Source organism: Typopeltis vanoorti, chromosome 15 (assembly GCF_054136105.1).
Source record: "Typopeltis vanoorti isolate ZY-2024b chromosome 15, IOZ_Tvanoo_1.0, whole genome shotgun sequence".
Classification (NCBI taxonomy): domain Eukaryota; kingdom Metazoa; phylum Arthropoda; class Arachnida; order Uropygi; family Thelyphonidae; genus Typopeltis; species Typopeltis vanoorti.
The window spans coordinates 70,326,360-70,351,091 of record NC_143563.1 but is presented as its reverse complement, the minus strand read 5'-3'; the positions used below and the strand labels follow the sequence as shown (position 1 = coordinate 70,351,091).

General features: G+C 35.0%; 1 protein-coding gene across 1 annotated transcript in view; it reads right to left on the bottom strand.

The window, feature by feature from the left end:
- LOC150098865 (alpha-mannosidase 2-like) overlaps positions 1–24,732 on the bottom strand; it is a 300,659-nt gene that overhangs the window by 153,334 nt on the left and 122,593 nt on the right. Inside the window, exons 10-11 of the mRNA XM_090405066.1 lie at positions 14,035–14,220; positions 12,894–12,999 (exon numbers count right to left, since the gene is read on the bottom strand). Coding sequence (XP_090261192.1) covers positions 12,894–12,999; positions 14,035–14,220 — 292 coding nt within the window. The remainder of the gene's footprint in view (positions 1–12,893; positions 13,000–14,034; positions 14,221–24,732) is intronic.

The window sequence follows — 24,732 nt, the reverse complement described above, 5'->3', positions numbered from 1 at the left end:
CACCCCATTAACGCTCTCCCTGCCCCAGTTTCCCCATAAGTAAACCCTTCCCCTTCTCTCTCTCCCCCCACCCAACATGCACCTCCTAAACACAATAGTGTGTGTGTGTGTGTGTGTATATATTATTAACACAAAACCCGGGTTTCCAAATTTATTTTTCCTGTGTCAAAATACCCCTCACGCTCTCTTCCTCCCCCCCTTTATAAACAACCTTCAGCAGGATCATGAAATTGGAAGACATCCTAGTATTTAAACAAAGTATGTACAAAATTTTTCCACCTCTTTTATTCTGCTATAATTGCCATCTGTACTCACCCATAATGCCTTAAAATATATATATACCCCTTTTTTGAGTAATAATAGGCAATGTATTTAAAATAAGGGACATTCCTAAACAAAAACAGGCTATAATAGCCTGTAATTATAATAAAAATAATTATATGTTATTTTAACAAAATAAAATAAGATTTACAAAAAAACAGTTCACCACGAACACACGCCAATAATAAACCTTTCATATCTCACAGAAATAATGAGTACAGGCATAAGATACATTGCCCAAGCGGCAGTGTATCTAATGACGTAACATGCAACGACAGTAAACGAATATCGGCGTTTGATCGCAGTGCATTTGTTTCGTGTAATGATAATTGAAAAAATATTATTCTTTTAATATTTTCAACAGTGACACTCATCATAATTCAGCCTTGTATCTATAATAAATAAATAATTATATGTTATTTTAACAAAATAAAATTTACAAAAAATAGTTCACCATGCACACGCACCAATAATAAACATTTCATATCTCACAGAAATAAGGCACGTAAGCATACTAAAAATATACTGCCGTTTTGAGCAGTTACAGTTGGAATGATGCAACTGCAATGACAAGAGCAAACGAATATTGGCGTTAGATTGCAGTGCATTTGTTTGGTAATCTAAAGCATTAATCGAACAATTCCAATTATTAACTATTCAATCAATGTCAAAACATAAGCTGTAACCTTTAACATGTACTGCATTTATATAATGTTGTAAGCATTGTTATTATTTATAAACACAAACAAAATTTAATTTTTTCATTTTTTCCTTGGGGGTGCTGCAGTGTCGCAGTGCTAATGTACGGTCTGCCACTGCATAGGAGAGCATTTATCTTTAGAGGAGAGGATATATGTTGAGAGTTTATTAATAGGAATAAAAGTCTCTACTAAATCATATTTCTTTAGAATTCTTGAAATCAGTTCTGAAATGCTGGAGATGTATGGAATTGAAACTTAACGTATTGATTCCCTTTTTTGTTTGGGTTAGATTCGTAGGAGACAAACAGATGTTGTGTAGTCCTTTCTGAGAAGGAATATGTTGTTTGATATTTGAGAGATCTTCTTGTAAATGATGGGGGAGTGAACAAAGTCTTAGCTTGTTGAATTAAACACTATGATTCCTGTCTTTTCTATAAACTGATGTTAAATTACCTGATGGTAAGCAGATGAGAAAAATGTCTAAAAATGATAATTTAATGTCCCTTTCACTTTCCATAGTGAATTTGATATGAGGATGTAAAGTATTTATAATAGCTAAAAACATTGGTAAGGTATTGTGAGGCTACACCACAAAAACTGAAAAGTTCTCGGCATCGACCATAGATGGCAACACTATCGCCAAGATTTTTTTTTCTTTTCCTAAGTTCGTACATCTGTCATAAGCATCCATGTGAAATTGCAAGTCATTATAGCAAGTAATTTGTTTTATACAGCTGTCTGAAGCAAAAGTCTAGTCTGTATTCCTTGAAATGGCTAAAATTGACTACCGTGCGGTTATAAAATTCTTTGTAAAAGAAGGTTTAACACCAAAAGAAATTCATTCGAAGTTCATAAAAGTTTATGGGCACTCTTCTCCTTCATTTTCTACAATTAAGAAATGGTCTGCTGAGTTTAAATGGCCGTACCAGCCTTGAAGATGATCCATATGATGGATGTCGAAAAAGTGTAACAACACCAGAAATCATTGAACAAGTGCATGATATGGCATTGCCATATCGTGCAAAATATAAAAATAATATATATTTTGCATGAAGAATTGCAAATGGCTAAATGTCAAGATGGATGGCGTGCTTGCTCACAGCAGATCAAAAACACACTCGCATGAAAATCTCTGAATAGTGCTTGGAGCATTTTAACAAAAATAAAACTGATTTTGTGCTTGGATTTATTACTATGGATGAGACTTGGATTCACCATTACACACCAGAATCCAAACAGCAGACAGAAGCCAGTTGTTCAGCGCAAAAGAAGACAAAGATGGTTCCATCAGCAGGAAAGGTCATGGCATCAGTGTTTTGGGATGCTAAAGGCATTTTGTTTATTAACCCGGCACTGGTGAGGTGGAAAAATGTAACAAAAGTGGTAAGGTAGGGTCCCACAGACCCAGCCAAATAATGTAGTGTATTATAGAAATCCATATCTTTTTAATCGATATTAGATTACGTATTGTTTAAGATTCTTCCTCACAGTCTTGTTCTGCATCAGACTCATGCTTATTGACTAATTCTAAATCAATTTCACTATCATCTCCACTAAATGGCTCCTCGTCTGTCAAAGCATCACCTATAAGTTGACGTAACCTCTGTTCTTCCTGCTCATAACTCATCTGGTAAAAAAAAAAGATATTATTCTCAAAATACCCTCTAAATATTTATGAAAACGTATTGTCTTATAGTTGGTATGTAAAAATATGGAAGACACAGCAGTAACGACAATATTTTAATAGAATATACATGAAAACAAATTACGTTTCGGAAATAAAATTGCGCGCAACAGCCTGTCATCTACGGCGTCCAGTAGTGGGTTAAGGGAGGGGAAGCTATACTGTGGCATGACTCACTGCTGTAAAATTGTGTATAGAAGGATTTTTATACAAAAATACCTTACATACCGATTTTACTGGAAAACGAAATTCTATTCAACATACTTGTGATTAATCAGCAAAATTTGTTTTGTGTAGTAATATAGAAATAAATTTTTGTGAATTGTTAAATAGTATAACCGCAAAAATTTTGTAAAAGAACAAAGAAAGTTAAATGTGAAATAATTTGTGTCAAAAGAAAGTTCCAGACAAAGATATTTCCAGACGGATTATCTTATTAACTTATGACCTGGGGCTATTACAATCACGAAGGTCAAATATGTACGGAGGTTTCCCACCTTAATGCAATGATGGAAAAAAGGTGGTGGGGTGCAGATCCACAAAATACCCAAGGGATTAAAACGAGCAGAACCCAAGGTCAAAGGAGGGGGTTGCTACAGAAAAAGCTACAAGAAAAAAAATCGCTGACGCAGTCACGAGAGGGTTATGGTAAGGCAGGTTATGCAGTTGTGATGCAAGTTACGAGGGTTACGGAAATGGAGGTCAAAGGTTACAGAGTCGATGTGTGGCAGAATAAGTTTGTTTTCGTTCTGTTTTGGGACCAGGTTCGGGAAAGCTGTCCCGATTCAAGGTTGGAGTCCTGCATTCCAGCTGATAGATGCCAGAGGTGTGAGACAACAAATTTGAGTTGTATTTGAAGAAAGTAGTTACGGGAGTTTCATGCCGCAAAGTTCCTGAAGTTCGTAATAGTAAGAAGAGATCTCACAAATCCTGGAAAAGGTACCCATGTGCGCAGCCAAGATCTACGAGAGTGGACTTGACTACTATTTCAAGGTAAGGATTTTATGTTGTTTTTACTAGAGACAGAATTGTGATGGTGATTTATCTGAAGTTTTCTTTGTAACAATATAAGTTGTTTATATTACATCTTAATAAATCCTTGTTGTCTGCTGCGCCTTTGATAAAATCTACGTTTATCTTATTCAAAACATGACTTTATTTTAATTTCAATCTTATCTTTACTTTAACTTTACTTAAATCTTAACCGTCTTATTTCCGAGAATATAATCTGTTGCTTGATTTAATCTCTTAACCTTCAATCCTCTCAATCAACTTAATTCCCCCTTTGTCTCAAGGCCGCAAATATTATTTTCACGTGTGCAAAACCTTCAGATCTAAGAAATTGCCTCTGGCTGGAGCCAATCTCTTTGTCTGAACAACTGGTGTTTTTCTAAATTGAATTTTGTAAATTTATTTGATTTCTAGCTGCACCACCAAAATTTGTGGATAGGAGATGAATATCCTTCCAAAGAAAAACACGGAAACTTTTCTCTCTTACTTAATACTAAATCTAGCAACGTAAAACTTCTATACTACAGTCGTGGCTATTCAACTCTAGGACACACAAATTCGAATTTTATGAGCAGTGCATTGGTAAGTAGGAATCAGGCAAATTATTTAAAGAAGAAAACAATTTATTCGTAATAAAGAAAGTACAAAAGGGTTAATACTAAAATTACAAGTTAATTCTCCGGCTCTATACTTCAATAGCAACTCATGAATACAAATACAATTAATCTTCTTAAGTAAACAATTCTTGTAAAACAACGTGTCTATGACATTTCATTGGTTAACACTTAATCGCACACAGAAAAATTCTTCCATTCTAAACAAAAGCAGGCTTAGCTAATACCAACAATATTAAGCACATAATATTTCCCTTTAAATTATGCTAAGTTTTCTCTCATACAACTGAACAAGATAATTCAAAGATTAGCTTAAAGCCTATACTCCTCAATTATTATTACAAAGAAACTTCAGACAAATCACTGTCATAATTCTGTGTCTAGTAAAAACAACATAAAAACCTTACTTTGAAATAGTAGTCAAGTCCACTCTCATAGATTCTTGAATTCTCTTTCCTCTGATACTTTCCGAGCTTCGCTGCGCAAATGGGTACCTTTTCCGGGATTTGCGAGATCTCTTCTTACCATTATGAACTTCAGGAACTTGGCAGCATGAAAATCCGATAACTACTTTCTTCAAACACAACTCAAATTAGTTGTCTCACACTTCTAGCATCTATCGGCTGGAACGCAAGACTCTGACCTTGAATCGGGACAGCTTTCCCAAACCTGGACCAAAAACAGAACGAAGACGAACTTATTCTGCCACACACATCGAATCTGCCTCTCCTTCTGTGTGGCCTTCCGCCTGAAGATGATTAGCAAAACTCCATTGCGACTCTAACTTCTAACCACCGTTGCCATAACCCTCATAACTTACATCCCAACTGCGTAACCTGCCTTACCGTAACCTTCTCGTGACTGCGTCGGCAATTTTTTTTCTTTCTCCGTAGCAACCCCCTTTTATCTGGCTCCTATGTTTTAATCCCTTGGGTATTTCATGTGGCTTCGCCCTGCCACCTTTTTCCCATCATTGCATTAAGGCAGGAATCCCCCCCCCGTACATATTTGACCTCCGTGATTGTAATAGCCCTAGGCCATAAGTTAATAAGTAATCCGTCTGGAAATATCTTTGTCTGGAACTTTCTTTTGACACAAATTATTTCACATTTAACTTTCTTTGTTCTTTTACAAAATTTTTGCGGTTACACTATTAAACAATTCACAAAAATTTATTTCTATATTACTACACATAACAAATTTTGCTGATTAATTATAAGTATGTTGAATAGAATTTCGTTTTCCAGTAAAATCAGTATATAAGGTATTTTTGTATAAAAATCCTTCTCTACACGATTTTACACTGCCACGTGGTGTTAAAAAGTTACAGTCAATTTAAAATCTTTGAGATCTGTGATACCCCACCTTACTAACGGCAGGTTAATTATCTTGAAATGGGTAAAACAATAACCGGGGAATATTATTCCGATCTTTTAACCAGACTAGATGTTTTGCTGATTAATTACAAGTATGTTGAATAGAATTTCGTTTTCCAGTAAAATCGGTATATAAGGTATTTTTGTATAAAAATCCTTCTCTACACGATTTTACACTGCCACGTGGTGTTAAAAAGTTACAGTCAATTTAAAATCTTTGAGATCTGTGACACCCCACCTTACTAACGGCAGGTTAATTATCTTGAAATGGGTAAAACAATAACCGGGGAATATTATTCCGATCTTTTAACCAGACTAGATGAAAAAATTCATGAGAAAAGACCCAGTTTGCACAATAAAAAAAAATCATCTTTCATCAGGACCTGACCACAAATGTGTTTTGGCAATGGGAAAATTAAGGGATCTGCACTATGAACTGTCGGAACATCTACTCTATTCCTCAGATTTGGCTCCCTCTGATTTCTATCTCTTCCAAAAACTAAACCTCTTCCTCGTTGGTCAGTGTTTTTCTTCGAATCAAGAGTTGACTGCAGCTGTAGAGAGGTATTCTGCAGATCTTACTGCAAACCACTAGAGGGACAGGATAATAGCACTGGAGCATTTATATTGATTTGAAGGTCATCTGACATTCAAATTTTTTTTAGGACTTTTGCCTTTTATATAAGAAATGGAGATTTTCTTGGTATCTGATGATGGGCTATTGGCAGGAGAACAATTGTCCAAGATTGTACTTTGAATGTAAAATATTCATTCAGACTTGTGTTGTCTTTTATAGCTTGTAATTCTTGTCTCCTCAGAGGAACAGAAGAAATGTGCCCTGTGAGCAAGATTAAAAGACTCTTTATGAAATTTCTAGATACCAATATTTTAATTTCATTAGTGGAAATTTAAACTTAAAAATTTTATTGTTAAACTTGTAGTAAACCATATACCTTACATCTTGTAAGTAGCTTTGTTCTTCTTTGCCTTTCAGCTATATGTTTGTTTACAATTGTTAATGACTAAGTCTCTGTTCCCTTGGTCCTAAATAGTACGCATGACTGGCTGAACAGTGACAGAACAGAATCACCTTGTAACTGTTTAGTTCCTTCTTGCTTTATGTAACTTCAAAAGCTTGTTGTTTCACTTTACTGATGTGATTGAGATACTCAGCACTAAATATTACTGAGTTAGATTAAATTCTTTATTTCATTAAATAATTTAATGTGCATAGTCCAGTGGTGTTCAACCTTTTTTACTGCGCGAGCAACTTTTCTATAAAAAGTTATTCAGTAATTTACTCTCTTATATATATTGAAAGTTTATTATAGGTGGAGATGACTTGCTAATGCTTCTGCCTGATATCTCCACTTGGGCCTGGCTCCCACTGAAGAGACCTCAATAAAGGTCGAAACTAGTCTGGGTAGTGGCCCTTCCCTTAATGCATAACATTAGACATATCCGCAAGGAGATGTGTTTTGCATTATAGGAGATACTGAGATAGGAGAATTGGTAGCTTGCTCCACCTTTGCAACGAGTTGCCCTGGTGTTGTACCACCTTAACCCAGTCCTGAAGATACTTTCAGGCACAAACTTTGTTTGCTCACACTTGGATAAAGGATTAAACTAAATTTATTATTAATCTCTTATATATATCATAACTTACACAGCGATCTACTCTCTTATATAGATCACGTTCCCCCAACCTGATATCTGATTACACACAAATAAACAACTAAAAACTTTATTTGTTTATTTAAAAATTTATTTATCACTTTTAATTATTTTAATACAACAAATATTTTAATAAAACAAAAAAAAAAAACAACAACAAATATAGAATAAAATATTTATTTCTCTATTTTGGAAAAACCAAAGTTAGAAAAAACAACAGATTGATTACAAACTCACAAGTTACAGGAAACGCTGGTTGATTTAAAAAAAAAAATGCTAATGTGAAATTTGGCATTGTTTGAACCTCACAATATTTTCATAGTCAAGTTGATATGAAGAAGTGGCCAATCGCAGACAATCAACCAAATGATCATTTGTAATTTGGTTTCTTCATTAATTTTTTATGATTGTCATATTTGAAAAAGCAGATTCTGACAAGTATGTCGATCCGAAACACGACAGAATTTTTCGCGCAATATCAGTTAATATTGGGAATTTTTCATGTGCATACTTCCAAATGACTTCATTGTTTATTAATTTTAAATGTAAACTATTCTGAATGTTTATTATCTCAAGTTCTACTTCAGCTTGGTTAATATCAAACAGCCCACTAATTTTATTTTAAATTTCTGTGATGTTCAAGTTTTCTTGAAATGGATTATTGATAAAAGATACAATCATTTCAGTTTTATTAAAATCTTTAAATCTTGAATTTATTTCTTTCTCAACTAATTCAATTTCACAAATAAATTCTTTTAAATCATAGCAAAGCATTTCTTGATTTTGTTCAAAAAATTTTAATAAATATGGGAGATGTCTAAATTCGCGGTCATTTATATTTTTTTTTAATAAAAGTAAGTATTGTTGGAAAGCTTTTATTGAACTTAACATGTCAATTAAATTTTATCTCTGCCTTGTAACTCTAAATTTATATTGCTTAATTTCGTACAGAAATCTACTAAAAATGATAAGTGTAACAACCATCTTTTATCACTCAATTGAGGATAAATATCTCCTTTTTCATCAAGAAAATTTTTATATCGTTAATTAATACAAGAAATCTTTCTAAAAATTGACTTCTGCTGAGCCAGCAAACATTATTGTACAACAGATGTTTCCTATCATCATCTGCCTGTAATTTAAATAACCAGTATTGCAGGGCTTTTCCTTGAACAGAATTTACAATTTTAAATATAATATCCAAAACATCATTTGTGTTTAATCTTTTGCTACACAGTACTTGTTGGTGAATAATACAGTGGTACATCAAAAAATCTGGATATTTGCCATCGTTTTTACATAAAAAAATAATGAAATAAAGCCTGATTTATTACCTATCATTGCAGGAGCATCATTTATAGTAATAGACACAAGTTTAAAAAATGGAAGTTCGTGTTGTTTCACAAATTCATCAAATGTCAAAAAAATGTCTTCTCCCCTAGTCCTTCCCAATAATGGTATAATTTTCAAAAGTTCGCTTCTTTACTTGAATAATCTTGAAATACCATGCGAATAAATACCATTAACTGAGCAATATCGGTGAAGTCATTTGATTCATCAAATTGTAATGAAAACCCAACACACTGGTGAATGTCTGACATTAACCTGGTCTGGAAACTTTTCTCCAGCAATTGGAACTCTTCCTTTCGGCAATTTGAAACCTTGTCTGTGGCCTAGAAGTAGTCTCTCTCTCTAGCTACATCTCGAACCGAGAAGCTCCTTTCTGGAAGCGGAAAACTCCTCTCTCGAGCAACGTGGATCCGGGCAGTCTCTCTGAAGGCGACTCTGGACCGGGTGGCCTCCTCTCTGACAGCAATTCTGGAACTGGGACCCCTTCTGCTTGCTTCAGTCCCTTTTTATTAGGCCTCTTTGAGACCTCGCATGAAGTTTGGCAACCCCCAAAGAATCGGTATGAGTCTTTCATCATAAGTTTTAAGTTCGGCATGCCTTTTGTTCTCCTCTGCTTACTTTTGATTGTAAGTTGCCGGCCATCGGAAAGTTGTTTGAACTCTTTCTGACTGACTTCGGATATGTTTACACTTAGAGCCTGCAAGCCTTTCTCAAACATACAAGTTTCAATAACAATCTTTCTAATGCTGCCATGTACAGCTTTGGCGACAAAAACATTGCCTTTGTTTTTAACACTCTAACATATTCTTATTAAAGCAGTATATACAGTTAGCTTCAAAAGAGTTATTTACAAAAACATCTAATACAAACTATACCGAGACAAACAAAGTTTATTTTTTTACAATATCCACATGGGATTTAACCTAAGTAAAAAATCAATGTAATGTGGTTTGGAATATTTAATATTTAAGCTACAATTGAGTTTTTACACTTTGCTTATAATCATCTTCACTCGGCTCGCTGTTTGACTTCCATTGATCCAAATTAATTCATTTACCCCGGACTTATAAGAAAATTACTGATTTGACAATTTTAACAAAAAATAAACAATAGCAATACACTTAAAGCGACTTAAAAATAATACAAAATAATGATAAATAAAATATTATGTTTTCAGTTTTAATTCAATTTGTAAGTAAGGAGGAATACACAAGAGATCGACCAAAAATCGCAATGCGATCGACGGGTTGAACACCCCTGGGCATAGTCAATTATGTCTTACAATTATTCCTCAATCTAAAACTAATTTAAAAAATGGAGCAATAGCACAAGCAAAAATGAAGAAAGATCAACAATATAGATGTGATATCACAAATTGTAGTAATGCAGCACAGTTTTCTTTAACAAACGTATTGATTCAAGAGAATTAAGAAAACAGTTTCTTGCCTAAACCAAGCCAGAATGGTTGGGCAAATGGATATAGTACCTACTATAGAACAAAAAGGTTGCAGATTCAAATCTCACCATGTTAGTGAGTGGTGGATATGTGTTGGTGGGTAGTAGATAAATTTCACCATAGTGTGAAACCACTGCCTCCTTTACTGGAGGCCTGAAATGACTTGAAAAAATTCCATGTTTAGTCTGCAGAGCAGACTCTCCAGATTATGTAAAAATATATAAAAGAAAAATTTAAATAATTATAAAAAAAATCTTAGTCCATGCACTTTCATAAATGGGAGCCACATTAAAAAAAAAAGAAGAAGAATTTAATTTGTAATTAAGACTATGCTGCTCTTGCTGAAGTCATGCTGCAACACCTATGAAAGTACTATTAAATTATGTTGTTTACAATGTGCAATTCATTTTTTATTATTTATCTATGTCATAACCTTATGTCTCAATAATAGAACATACTAACTTCTCTGGCTTGCCATAATAACCTATAAATTACTTATGAATAGTTTGCTGCAATTTTTTCTTTAGAATAGCAATGATGATACTAGGCTTTGGCTTAGACATTTCATTATTTTATTATTGTTTGTGAATTCATTATAATGTTTTTTTGCTATAGTAAAATAAATGCAAATTTAATAAATTTTCAAAAAGTAATAAATGCAATAATAAAAGTCAATTGCATTTATTAATTATTCATAGCTTTTCATATTCCAGAAATGTACACAGCTAAGTTTTTCTTTCATGCAAATTTTCCTTTCTGCAAAATAAAAAAAGAAAGAATGACTTGAGAATGCATGCAAAAGAACCACACAAAGCCCCATGGCCTTGTCTTGGCAGTAAAGTCAAACAACCCAACATCAATCTACGTTATCGCTATGTCTATGTCACGAATTACAGAAACTTTTTCTGGTTTGTTTTAAGTCAGTTCCCGAGTTAGTTGACTTCTAATACAGGCCTATAAGGTTTTTCTCTTCTGGAATGGAGTTTAATCCTGCAACTAGAAAAACCAACTACAAAAATGACACTATTTTCAGACAAAGCCTGTTAGAGTTCAAGACCATGAGATGGCATTAGTCTGTTATAACCTCCTCCCCATTTCTATGAATTCACCAATTAACCTGGGCTTGGCTTATAAGTGATGACTAAAGGTGGAGACAAGCTGCCCACCAATCTTACAAGAAGTTAGGGCTACTCCCAATAGGAATAAAAGGCAGAGGATGTTTTCAACCATAAACTACAAATAAAGTACTAATAATTAGTATAGCATTAATAAAGTGCTCACTAGTATTAATATTCCAGCATATAAGGTATTAACGATAATACTGAGTGACTGTTTTCTAGTCGTCCCACACAAAGATCTCATCCTCAACACTAAGGCCATAATCCTCTTGACAGGTGTCCCAAATTATGTTTTATTAGCAATAACATGAAATTAATTGATCCATAATAATAACTACATTACACTGTTTTCTCTGGTAAATAATGTATAAATGCAATATTTTAAATTAACGGGATATAAAATCCACATTGTTTTAAAACCGAATATAGCAAACTATAAAGTATCGGCAATCACTAGAGTGAGCTAATACAAGTGACCCTAGTACAATACCAGACACTCGTTGCAAAGGTGGGGAAAGTTCAGATCGCTATTCTTAGGTATTTTCCATAATGTAAAAACACATTTCCTAGGAAATGTATGCTGTTATTACATTATGGAGGGAGGTCACTACCCAGACCGGTTTCAGCCTTTTTTGAGGCTTCACCAGTGAGTAGCTAGACCTAATACCAAAGTTTAAAATATTGTTTAATAGCCGAAATGAAGCTTATTAGCTCTTTATATTTAAGTAACTTAATGGTTGCACCTCTTTGGAAACTCGTATAGCAGAGTATATAAGTTCTTTTCGCTATACACTTTGGTATTAGGTCTAGCTACTCACTGATGAAGCCTCAAAAAAGGCTGAAACCGGTCTGGGTAGTGACCTTCCACCATAATGTAATAACAGCATACATTTCCTAGGAAATGTGTTTTTACATTATGGAAAATACCTAAGAATAGCGATCTGAACTTTCCCCACCTTTGCAACGAGCGTCTGGTATTGTACTACGTACTAGGGTCACTTGCATTAGCTCACGCTAGTGATTGCCGATACTTTATAGTTTGCTATATTCGGCATGAAACTCTGATTCCAATCTTTGAGTTTCTTATTCGGTTTTAAAACAATGTGGATTTTATATCCCCTTAAATTAAAATATTGTTTAATCGCCGAAATGAAGTTTATTAGCTCTTTATATTTAAGTATAAATGCACATTATTTCCTCTTTCCTTTCTTAAGAGAATCTGAGATTTCACTACTGACTTATTCAAGGCAATAGACATTAACTTGTAATTACTGTATTTGCTAATAAAACCATAGCATTTATATCATTTCATGATGTCCTTTTTTTATTAATTTCAGGTATTGATAATTACAGATTCTTACAACTAACAAAACACTATGGTGAACTTGCAATAAAGAACTATAAACAACAATCAGCAAAAGTCTTTAAGCATTTAATACTATATTAAAAAAAAAAAAATTCAATATAACAAACTACTTTTTTGATCCTATGAGCTCACCATAGTAAGAGTCAAGTATATAACCAAAACTTGGATGGACATACCAAAGGGAAAAAAAATTAATGTAACCATGCTCAAATATTAACTTACCATTTGTAAAACAGCTGTTTGTGGTGATATGTCTGAATCAGAAGATAGCAAATAGAAACTACTTTGTGCTATGATCTTCTGTAGTTTGGCAATAGCTTGAAACATTCTAAAAATTAAAAATTTCAGATATGTTAAATACAATAAAATTCAATAATTCCTAGTATTTCTGAAGAATGAAACTTCAGTAGACTAAGTAATTTGTTCCTCCTCTCAATAATTATATTCTCAAAGAGAATATAATTATTCAGAATGGTTTAGAATAAGTTCTTCAAAGCTAATGTTAAAACAAATTACCATACTAAAAATTTCACCTATTTAACAAATTAGTAAACATTATTAAAAAAGTAAATGTTTCTCAAAATGAATTACCATATTAAAAATTTCACCTATTTAACAAATTAGTAAACATTATTAAAAAAATAACTGTTTCTCAAAATGAGTCCTACTGGATTCTTTATACTAATATGATTTCACAGTTTTCTTTTAAGCTTATTAGAACATACAACCAGTCACCCCTCAATCACATCAACTTCTTGTCTGTTTGATTAATCCCCCCCCCTCTTTTTTTTTTGTTTATTTCCTTTTCACCCATTACAAACCTAACAGATATTCAGTGTTAATTATTATTATTATTTCTTAAAAAAATCTTTGGCCTGCACTAAAGCAAGGAGACAAATAATGAACAAAAGTTTCATTTATAATTTTTTTTAACAGCATAATGTTTTTTAGCCTCTTCTGCTTTAAGTTTTCCAACATGAATCATAGAACTTTTATATTTAATGAGCTGATAGTGAAAAATTTCAAATCAGTCTCCTTTTTTTCAAAACCAAATTAAAACAAAATAGTTTTGTATATTAGGTGCTCAGGTTAATATTTTGCTGATGATATACCAACTAGCAAACAAAAATCCAAGGTAAAAGTTAACAAACCTGCTCTTGGCAACAAGATTGCAGCCCTAAGAAAACATGAATATTTCTGTATTTATAGTGTTTATTTTTGAAAATATTTAACAATAAAAAATGCTAAAATCAGCCAAACAGTGCATTACTATTTAGAGAAATGCTATAACTAAGTTTTACAAGGTTGACAATCATTTAAGTTTTAAAAAAGACATGCTGACAATCTAACTTTTGCTACTTACTTTGTAGCATAATCTATTACAACAGGATCCTTAGATGTGCCTGTGATGGCATCATGATGTTGAAAGAGTCCTAAATCACGCCTACTTTCAACAAGGTTTCTCATGAGATTTCCAATAAAAGAAAAGTTGTCACTGTTAGCATTACTCATTTTAGCCCACATCACTGAAAAAAGGATTTCTGCTCCCCTAAATAAAAAAGTGAACAAAAAACATGAGCTGAAACTTATTTTGCATCAAACAGTATCCCCCCCACCCACACACACACAATGAATGGCCAGTTCAAGGTACCACACAATAATCCATGAATTCCCTCCAGAAACAATATTGCATGTCTGATATGGACCATGCAGTAGTATCATAGATGTCATTGGATTGTATGTGTGCATAATTCAACACAACAGCCAGAAAGCACACTGTAAGTGACTGAGCGCAGTGTGTCCAGACTAGCAGTACAAAAAATCACAGGAAATGTTACCCTGATAAAGTGTTCATATATAGTTCTGGTATTTGAGAACAGTTCAGGAAACAGAAAACATCAAAAATGAAGAAAAGTTCTGTTGCTGGAGACAACTGTAGATGAGCGAGGCTTAAAAAGTGTATATCAAATACTGCTCTATAAGAGTCTGGCATTCTGACCTATAATCAGTTGAATGGCTGTGCAACACAACAGTGATCTGCAAAGATGTTACTAGAGCATACAGTACATAACATTTTATTATGATGGAGTATAGTCAGCAGACTGGACACTTGAAGAATGGAAAAAGACCACCTGGTTCCCTGCTTATGAATGCTCACTATGGTAAAAGTAACCTGAATGCATATCCACCATACCAGGTTGCCACACTGTAGACTGGCACAGACACAAATTAGGCTCCTGCTCATACAATACCCCTGGAGTGATGTTAAAACATCACAATCCACTTGAACACTGCAATCACAAACAAAGTACATTCCTTCGCACTCCCAGTTTTTCTACTTAGTAACAGCTACTTTCCCTAAGTTAATACACATTATCACTGTTTAAGAACAATTCTATGAGTATAATGTTTTATTGCACTTCAGGAGGCATATCTTAATGAAATGAGACTTTTCTGAGGAGTAAAAGGAGATTTACTCAATATTATACTGCATGAGCTGGAATCACTGTGAAATGCCTTTAGTATCACATGGAATCCATGCCTTGATGAGTTCAGGCTGTACTGAGGATTCAAGGACTACTCAATATGCTGTTAGGTATAACGTGGCCTTTCACTGTGTGTTTAAAATAATTTTGATTTTAAAAGTACTAAATTTATTTTATGCTGCACAATTTTTATTTTAATTCATATATCAGATCACCAGAAATGGCATAGTACTGTGAAATTTTGGCAATCAGTGATTAAGCAATACCATAAGTGAGAATTATCTAACTCAATTTTATTAATAAAATACAGTAATTTGTGATTTACCTAAAAAAAACCCAAAAAATCATGCACTGGCATATTTCCCCACTTTTGGTTAAAATTATTCAAGCAATGGCATTTTATTCCAACATGTAAATATTTCAATGGAACATTGCATCTGTGATACACACAAATTTCCTTACTAGGAAAAGGATTACCATGATGCACTTTTAAATCATAAAATACATGCCCCTAATAAATCAAAACTTTTGAAATGATAACTGATGATAATGGCCTATAGAAATGGGCATTTAAAGATGAACAGAGTGGAGGAATGAAGTATTCAGTTTGAGGAGAACAAATAAATAGAGGAAAGAAGATATGACAAAAACATAAAAGTAAATAAGAGGACCTTAACAGTATTGATATAAGTAAGATTCTACACCTCAGGTAGAGCTGGGGTAGAACTTGATGTCATCTCTAGAAGTTGATTAATGTATGAACAGGAAGGTGAGGTCCAGGTTACTCTCATGGGATGTGATGTAGAATGAACTACTATTAGATATTTGTTCAATGATATGATTTTAAAAGGAATCCTCCATAGGAGTTGCTGGAAGAAGAGGTCTCTGTAATAATAATAAATAGGGCTTGCATTTGATTAAATTTACTATAACTAATTTGACAGTTTTTTATTTATTTTTTATAATACCATACATGAGAGAATGTTCAGCCTTAAGTACATTACATTGGTAATGAAAATGCAATGAAGGTGAGCAGAAAGAAGAAACTTTTCATATTGAACTTCAAAGATGTGTAGATTACTCTTTAAGAAATAAGTTAAACTGATCCAAAAGACAGCTGCTGCATATTATAACAGGTTAGAAAAATGCATGGGAATTCAATACCAGTTTCAATGAACATGAAAATATTTGGTATATTAGTCACCTTGGTATATTTAGTCACCTTGGAATGGTACATAAGTAACTTAGTAAAACATAACCTCCCTTTAACAAACCCATGATGACAAGCATAGAGAATGTAAATACTGCTATTATCAACCTACTTCTGTATCCTAGCTTTCTCCAATAGCTTAACTACTATCCCAAATATACAGACTGGACTATAATTTATAGCCTTACTTTGTGAAGTGGAACAATTTTACCTTCCTTCCACTCATTTTGGATTTGTGCTATTACAAAGCTTGAAGAGGTAAGTCAAGACTGATGCTAATTATTTGGAACATTGCATTAAGACAGGTGGTGATATCATTAAGTCTTATTGCCTTATTGACATCAACCTTACTTAATTCCTCATAAACCTCTTGCTCAGTCATCAGTAAGTCTTTACCCATTTTCTCTACACTTGTGCTTCTCCTGATTTTACACTGAGGGAGAAACACCCTGATGAAATGCTCAGCGAATACCTCAAATATAACCTCTGCAGAAGTTACCAATCTACCACTTTCATCCATCAGCATCGTGTCATACTTGCAACATACAGAAAAAATTCCTAGGATTTTTAGATATAGATTGTACAGATATATGATTGGACTATAATTTATCCAATCAGTGGTATATCTCCAGTTAAGCCCATACTAATCATTAACTTGTCCACCACTACTCCAGGTCTGTTTCCTCCAAAATTTTCCCCAAGTGTATACTTTGCATCCCATTGTTGCCATAAACATTGCATCATCTTGATGGTGCCTTCTTCAGATTTCATGCTCAATTCCCTCGTTCACCCATTGGAGACACCTACCTTATTCAGCCTTTTGACCTTCGGAATAGATTCACAAACTGATGTGTTAAGTATCTTTTTTGTTAGTTCCCAAACAGAATTCACTTTCTTCCTGCTTCCCTCCACATTCTGTGATATAGCTCCAAGCTATCTCCTAAGCTTCTCATTATCACCAGCCTTGTAATTCCACATATATCCTTTTCTCACAGAAGTATTCATAGACTAACCATAACCCAGGTAATCACTTCATAATTCCTCTCATCAAATGGGAAGTGTGACACTCCACTCACAATCACATTCTCTGATGAAACAATCAGGTCTAAAACTCTCAATCCTTGTGTGCCTTCTTTTACATACTGCCTAAGACAGTTGTTTCTCAACAACTCAAATGATTCATTTTCCTTATTCCCAAATGTTATCTCTTCATTTCAATCTATTTTATTATAATTAAAAATTACCCATAATGATTACCCCAAGTTGCTTATATATTTCTTAAACACCATCCTCCACACTCCCTGATCTATAGCTTTAGTTAGTTAGTTACATTTCATGTTCATAGACACCGTATAGTCACTCCTACAGGGTTTGGAAGTGAAGCATTCTGCTACAAGAAATGTAGGGTCGCAGATGCCCTTTCCACACAGAGCTAGTAGGAGAGTCACAAACATCCATGCCAATGATGGGATTTGAATCCACTGCCTTTTGGCTGGAGAGCACATACACTAATCACTTGGATAACTAGGCTGGCCTATTGCAATTTGTTGTTGTTATGTTCCATCGAGTAGTTTTTAACTCCTGGTGATTCTATGAACATACGTTCTCCATTCAGATCTGTCCCTGGCCATATCTTTCAGAATTTCCAGTTCCATTCCAGTTGCTTCTTTAACTCCATCCATCCATCTAATTCTTGGTCTTCCTCTTCTCCTGCTTTTGTCAACTTTAGCAAGCATCATCATCTCCAGACTGTCATTTGCTCGCATAATATGTTCAAAGTATGATAATTTTTACTTGATGATCATAGCTTCGAGAGAGCAATCTGGCTTTATTCTGTCTATTGCTGTGTTAAATTCTGAATGAAAGAGAATTTAATGCATAAATTTTTCATTCAGATTTAACAAGCAATAACATTCCCAGAGCTAATATTTGTATATCAGAAAATAGGAGACTGATTGTAAACTACCAACAACATTTGTAAATTAAGTAATTTTCTCTACACAATATGTTATAGTTATTTATTGTAAAGTTTCTAGAAGTTAAAACTATGTGAACTTTATATAAATATTTGTGTCATGAAGAGAATAAGGTAATTGGATTAAGAAGTGAAGGCCTGAAGCAAAACATGTGCGTCAGAGGAATTGTGAGCGGAAGTTTCCCGCGGAGCCCACTAGGGGAGACGGCAGCACTAGGTGCAAGGGAGAAGTGAGGTGCTGTGAGCAAAGGAGAAAGAAAGTGACGTAGGAAAGTAAACATTGCACCAGTGATATATAGAGCATGGCGGAGCCGGCTCATGGCTTTTTTTTTCCTCCTTCGTTCGACTGGTCATCCAGTTGAGGAGATTCCTCGGAGGTCGTAGGAGCACGTGGAGATGTCTCTAGGTAGCCCATCGGTCAAGCAGTACTTCAGCGAGCACTGATCCCGATCCTGCAGAAGGCACAGCACAGATCAACAAGTTATGCCGAGCCACTCAACCCGATAGCGGTGAGCCAGAGCTATTTACTTTGAAGGAGACGAGTCGTGTCTGAACCCACCGGTCGATTCTCTTAGATGACATCAAATAGGAGCATAGTCAGTGAGACAGAGGTACTACCAAGACAAGTGTAGAGAAGGCCAAGTAATTCCACAGTCCCTGGTAAAGTAAACTTTTGTTCTGTTATGTAATTGTGCTAAAAGGGATTATATCATTGTTCACGCAAAGAACTTTAAGTTATTCATGTTCCGTTAACGAAAGGACTCTAGGGCTTATGCAAAGTGAGAAAGGGGAACCTCATGTTCTAGGTAAAAGGATTGTGTAAGAATATGTTTTTATCATAAAGTGCTCTCAATCTGTTATTTCAATAACCTTTAGGAATGTTGATTACTGAGTGAATGTTTAGTCACTAATTGAAGCTCTAATCTAGATTCATGTTGAAGATGTTAAGAGAGATGTTACATCATTTAATTAAGCTTATTCTCAAGATAATTGTGATTTTATGCCAGTATTTGATTGTACCTGTAAATTACTTGATTTGATAATTAAATGTCTTTCTTTTATGTTAATCTAATGACTTGCCTGAATTTATTCCTATTGCCCTGCTCATAAAAAAACAGAACCAAGGTGGGAGGTAAAACATAAAGGTGACTACGACTGCGATTGAAATTTAGTTGTTTTATGAATTAAGTACTTAACGCAATTATCTAGGAGTTATATAATAGTGAACTATTCTGAGTGTGAATTCCCCAATTTTGAGTTATTCTCTGGTCTAGGATTTAGGGTGGTGCAGCATAATATAAATTTTCTCTAAATCCGAAAAGGAATTAGCACCAGGAACTAAACAAAGGAATTGGCGCTACCCAAGGGCAATCCCACTGTCTTCCTTATTTTGATCACTATTGTTAAATTAAATGGCAGCCTAGAATTGAAGCAGCGACAGCAAGTGAATATTAAGGTTAATAATAAGCAATAAGAAATTATATAAATTAAAATAAAGAAAATATTACAGTTCATTTATTGGTTTGCTTTGCAGTCCATGGTATTGTTAGTAAGCGTTTCCAAACCCATTATGCATTAGATGCATAATGCATCTATCTTCCTTTTTCACTCTTTCTCAGGGTTCAACTTTCATATCCATACAGTACCACAGGGAATACCATTGCTTTCATGATTCTGATTTTTGTTGCAAGGCTGATATCTTTATCTTCAAAGATCTTGCTTAAATTTGTCATTGCTTTCCTTCTGAGTAATAATCTTCTAACTTCAGTACAACACCCATCTTTATCAATTCGGGATCCTAGAAGCACAAAATTGTTGACTACTTCCATTTTCTCCCCCATCTACTTCAAAATCATTAAGTTCACATGTTGCCATAACTTTTTGTCTTTTTGAAGTTAAGTTTAAGGCCATATTTAGCGCTTTTTTTTTTAACTTTCATAATAAGTTCCTCCAAATCTTCTTTGCATTCTGCCAGCAAGGTGGTATCATCTGCATACCTATAATTATTAATATTTCTTCCACCAATTTTAATTCCAACTGAAGACTCCTCCAGCCCTGCCATTCTTAAAATGTATTTGCTGTACAAGTTAAACAGGTACGGGGATAAGATACATCCTTGTCACACCCCTTTACCTATTATGAAATACTCAGTTTCTCCAAGATCTGTTCAGACAGTAGCTTCTTGTTCACAATAAAGATTCCTCAGAAGGATAATGAAATGCTCTGGTACTCCCATTGTTCTTAACACAGTCTACAGTTTCACATGATCTATAGAGTCAAAAGCCTTACTATAGTGAAGGAAGCAAAGATAGACATTCTTTTGATATTCCTGTGCACTTTCTATTATCCATCTCACATTGGAGATCTGATCTCTTGTTCCTCCACCTTTTCAAAATCCTGCCTGTTCATCTGGCATTTCTCTCTTCATGAATGGTTCCAGTCTTTTCTGAATGATCTTAAGTAAGATTTTACTTGCATGAGAAATCAGTGCTATAGTTCTGTAATTTTCACACTCTCTTGCATCACCTTTCTTCAACAAAGGTATATAAACTGATTTTTTTCTATATGCTAGTCCATGTAGTTGTGATCCAAATTTATTGACATAGAGCTGTTAAAATTTTAACTACCTTCTCCTAGGGCCTTTGAGCAGCTCAATAGGTATTCCATCCCCTCCTAGTGCTTTGTTACTGGATAGCTGTTGCAGTGCCCACCTCACTTCATTCTCCAGTTGTAATGCTGCCGCTCTTGTGATTACTTTTCAATATTGTCACCTTGGTGCAGAACTTCCCTGATCTTTTTGAAAAGATCTCTTATTTTTCATTTCTTGTTTTAGTCTTCTATTTGTTGATATTCCTAGTTAAAGTATTTTTCCTTGTCTTTTCTGGCTTGTCGTTGAAGCTCTGCATTCAAATGCCGTACTACCTGCAAATTTCCTGTGGCCTTCATTTTCCTCCTTTCCTAAGCAATTTTGATGGCATCTTTTGACAGCCATTTGGACTTCTTAAAAATTGTTGGAATATTCTTCTTTGCTTTTGTTTTAATTATATCTTTAATTTCTTCCCATACTTCATCTGGTTCTCTTTCACACAAATTGAGTGTGTTGAATCTGTTCTGTATACTAATATTATATTCGGCCGGTATGTTTCCAAGATCATATCTGATTGACATTTGTGTTGTTTTCGATTTCCGTAATTTTACATGTATCATAGCTACTAATAATTCATGGTCTGTTCTACACCTGGAAAAGTCTTGACAGAACTGAATTGCACTTCTCCATCTTCTTTGTCCAAGTATATAGTCTATTTGATTTCTGTATTGTCCATCAGGTGATATCTCCATGTGTACAATCTCCATTTGTGTTGTTTAAAGCAGGTTTAGTATCAAAGAATTCTCTGCACAAAACTCAACTAGTCTCTTCCCTGCAGTATTATGAATACCTAAACTAAAACGACCCGTTATTCCTTGTTCCTTGGTTTCTCCCACTTTTGCATTCCAATCTCTGATAAGTAGCCATAAATCTCACTTTGGTGTTGCATCTATCACTTCTTGTAACTTGCCACAAAAGTCTTCTATGTCTTCTTCTGGTGCCTCTGTGGTGGGTGCATAGACCTGTACAATTGTCATATTCACTAGATGTCCACTGACTGAGAGAAATGATTCTGTCACTCACTGGATTATAGCCTAATACATACCAGTCTGGTTGGCCAAGCGGTTAGTGTATTTGCTCTCCAGACAAGAGGTTGGGACCAATCGAATCCCACCGTGGGCATGAATGTTTGCGATTGTCTGTGGAAACACTAGTGGTGGTGGTAATGGGTGGTAGATGACATGATGTAGTTGCAGTTGGTGGATTGAGTGTGGAAACAGAGAGCTGTGGAGTAGGTGCCCTCCCTTGATGAGTCTTTGAACTTCCTGGAGGTATCATGTAATAATATCTGGTCATCTTTTTCCTGAGTAAGAAAGATACTCCATTTTTATGACTCGTTGCATGTTCTGAGTAATACACCATACACGACCCCCTGACTGAAAATGGCCCATTCCTGTCCATCACTTATTCCCAATCTATCCAGCTTCTTGAACTCCATTTTCATCTTTATTATTTCCAGCTTACCTTGGTATACTTCTAACATTCCAGGTTCCAATGCATGTTCTTATGAAACAGGGAGCCTCCCATTTCCAACAAGAAACATCCATGACCAATCTCCCTTCCGGGTTTGACCTGGACACATCATAACAACTGGTTCTACTTGTGGAACCCTCTGTTCTTCCCCAGTTGCATGTTTGATGCCTTCAGGTCCAGGGGTCTTACCAACCAGCACAATATCATACTTTCTCATTTTTGGCAAGTTCATAGAATGTTCTTGGCAAGGTACAGATGTGGTTTGCCATTGCCTTCCTCTGGAATATTTTCCAACTTTCCAGTCTAGATCTGCACTGTTCCGTGAAAACAGGGGCACCTCTGGAAGGATGTGACTCTTCGGCACGCAGTGCAGTCTTGGTAAAGGAGAGGCTAAGTCTCTGTATTAGAGATGTATTATTGCACATATCTTTACCCTGGAATAATTTCCAGTAAGGAAATTATCCCTTACCCCCTATAGCAATATCCAACTAAATATCTCTTCCTGTCAAACCTACACTTCACACCATACTGCCACTTATTTTCCCTCACATCTCTTCCTTATGTGTGACTAACCTCATGAAAAATACTGTACCTTTCCAAATCTATTCCTGTCAGAATATCATCTAATGTTTCACTTATTCCAATATATTATATATTTGGGAATAACTCAATCAGTGAAACAATTTCATTTCCATTATTTTGATGCTCCTGACATTAGTAAATAAAGAGAGCAGTTCACTTTTAGGTCTATTACCAGTCTCACACATGCCATCTGTTGGTTGCGATTTAATTACCATTCCTTCCCTTTTCCAAATCACCTTTATCACCACTTATCCCGTACATCTCCTCAGACTCAACTACCACACACTTTACATCCCAATCTATTCCATTTCTATGCTGAGCATCCTTATACATATTCAAGTCTCCCTGACTCCCCCCCCCCATTTCCTTGTCCTCCTTGCATTCTTCTCTCGCACCATTTCCATTAACAAGCATTTCAGTTTCATTCATTCCCCCCCTCTCCTGATCTTTATCTTCACCTCTTACTTTCTCTGATCTTGCTCACGTCACTCATTGTACGTCCTTCTAGCAAGTCTCTCCAGTTAACGTACACCAAAGCCATTCAAATGCAATCTGACCTTTATACAAATCTATTCTTCCCTTCTTTTATACAAATTGCACTCCCTTCTCCCCACACAGCTCTACCAGCATACCACTCATGACTCTTGCTTTCTGTCTCAACTTGTCATTGCTATACCTTTGCAACACACCGACAATCTTTCCTGCTACACTCTTATCTTCAACTCTCCTCAACAACTTCCTGATATCCATCCTTACATCCTACCAAATCATTTGTTCCCACAACCACCACTAACTCTCCTGCTCATTCTTCCTCCTAGAAAGCAGTCCCTGTGAACTTTCATTAACCACACCTCTAATAATAGATCTCCATACATTGCTATTATTATTAACATCTAACCTCCAGAGAGTCAGAGACTCATCATGTGAGGTGCACACTATTGCTCATCCAACCAGCCTTAAACTGATTCAGTGTATCTATATTCACAACACACTTAGACAATGCATTCCACTCTCCATGCAAAAAACTTTCTCATTCCTCTGCTCACACCCTCCTTATACCATTTCCAGCGATGGCCTCTTGTTCTGCCCTCTCCATTCAAAAAAAATCTCTATGTCAACATGATAACAACCCGTGACTAGCTTATATCTCTCATTAGGCTTTGCTCTTTACATTAACTCAATCTGTTCTCTCACTCCACATTCCAAAGACCACCGATCACCTTTACGAATCTTCTCTGAACCTTTTCTAACATATCCTTATACAATGGCATCACAACTTCTTTGTTTCTGCATCTTAGGATCTTCCACATCATTGCCATTATCCAACATGTTTTCACAACTTGTGTAAGGTGGCCCAATGAATTTCAGGTCCTTGTTCACTAAGGACCTGAAATTCCTGCAATTTCACTCCTCACCCCAGCAGTCTTATTTTCTCTTGTTCTGCCATTCCTTTTTTCCATTCCCTCATTCCTACTTTATTGCACTTCCATGTCACCCACTTTCACTTCTTCGTTCATACAGTTATTCATTACGCAGTCTCACTCACTTTTGTTCCATTATTTGCAGTCTTTTTGCACCCACATTTATGTGACTTTCATTCCTTCAGTCTGTTTCATTCACTGATAACTTATAGTTCAGCAAAATGCACTTTTTACAAACCCATACCTTCCTTTGTCTCCTGTTCAGTC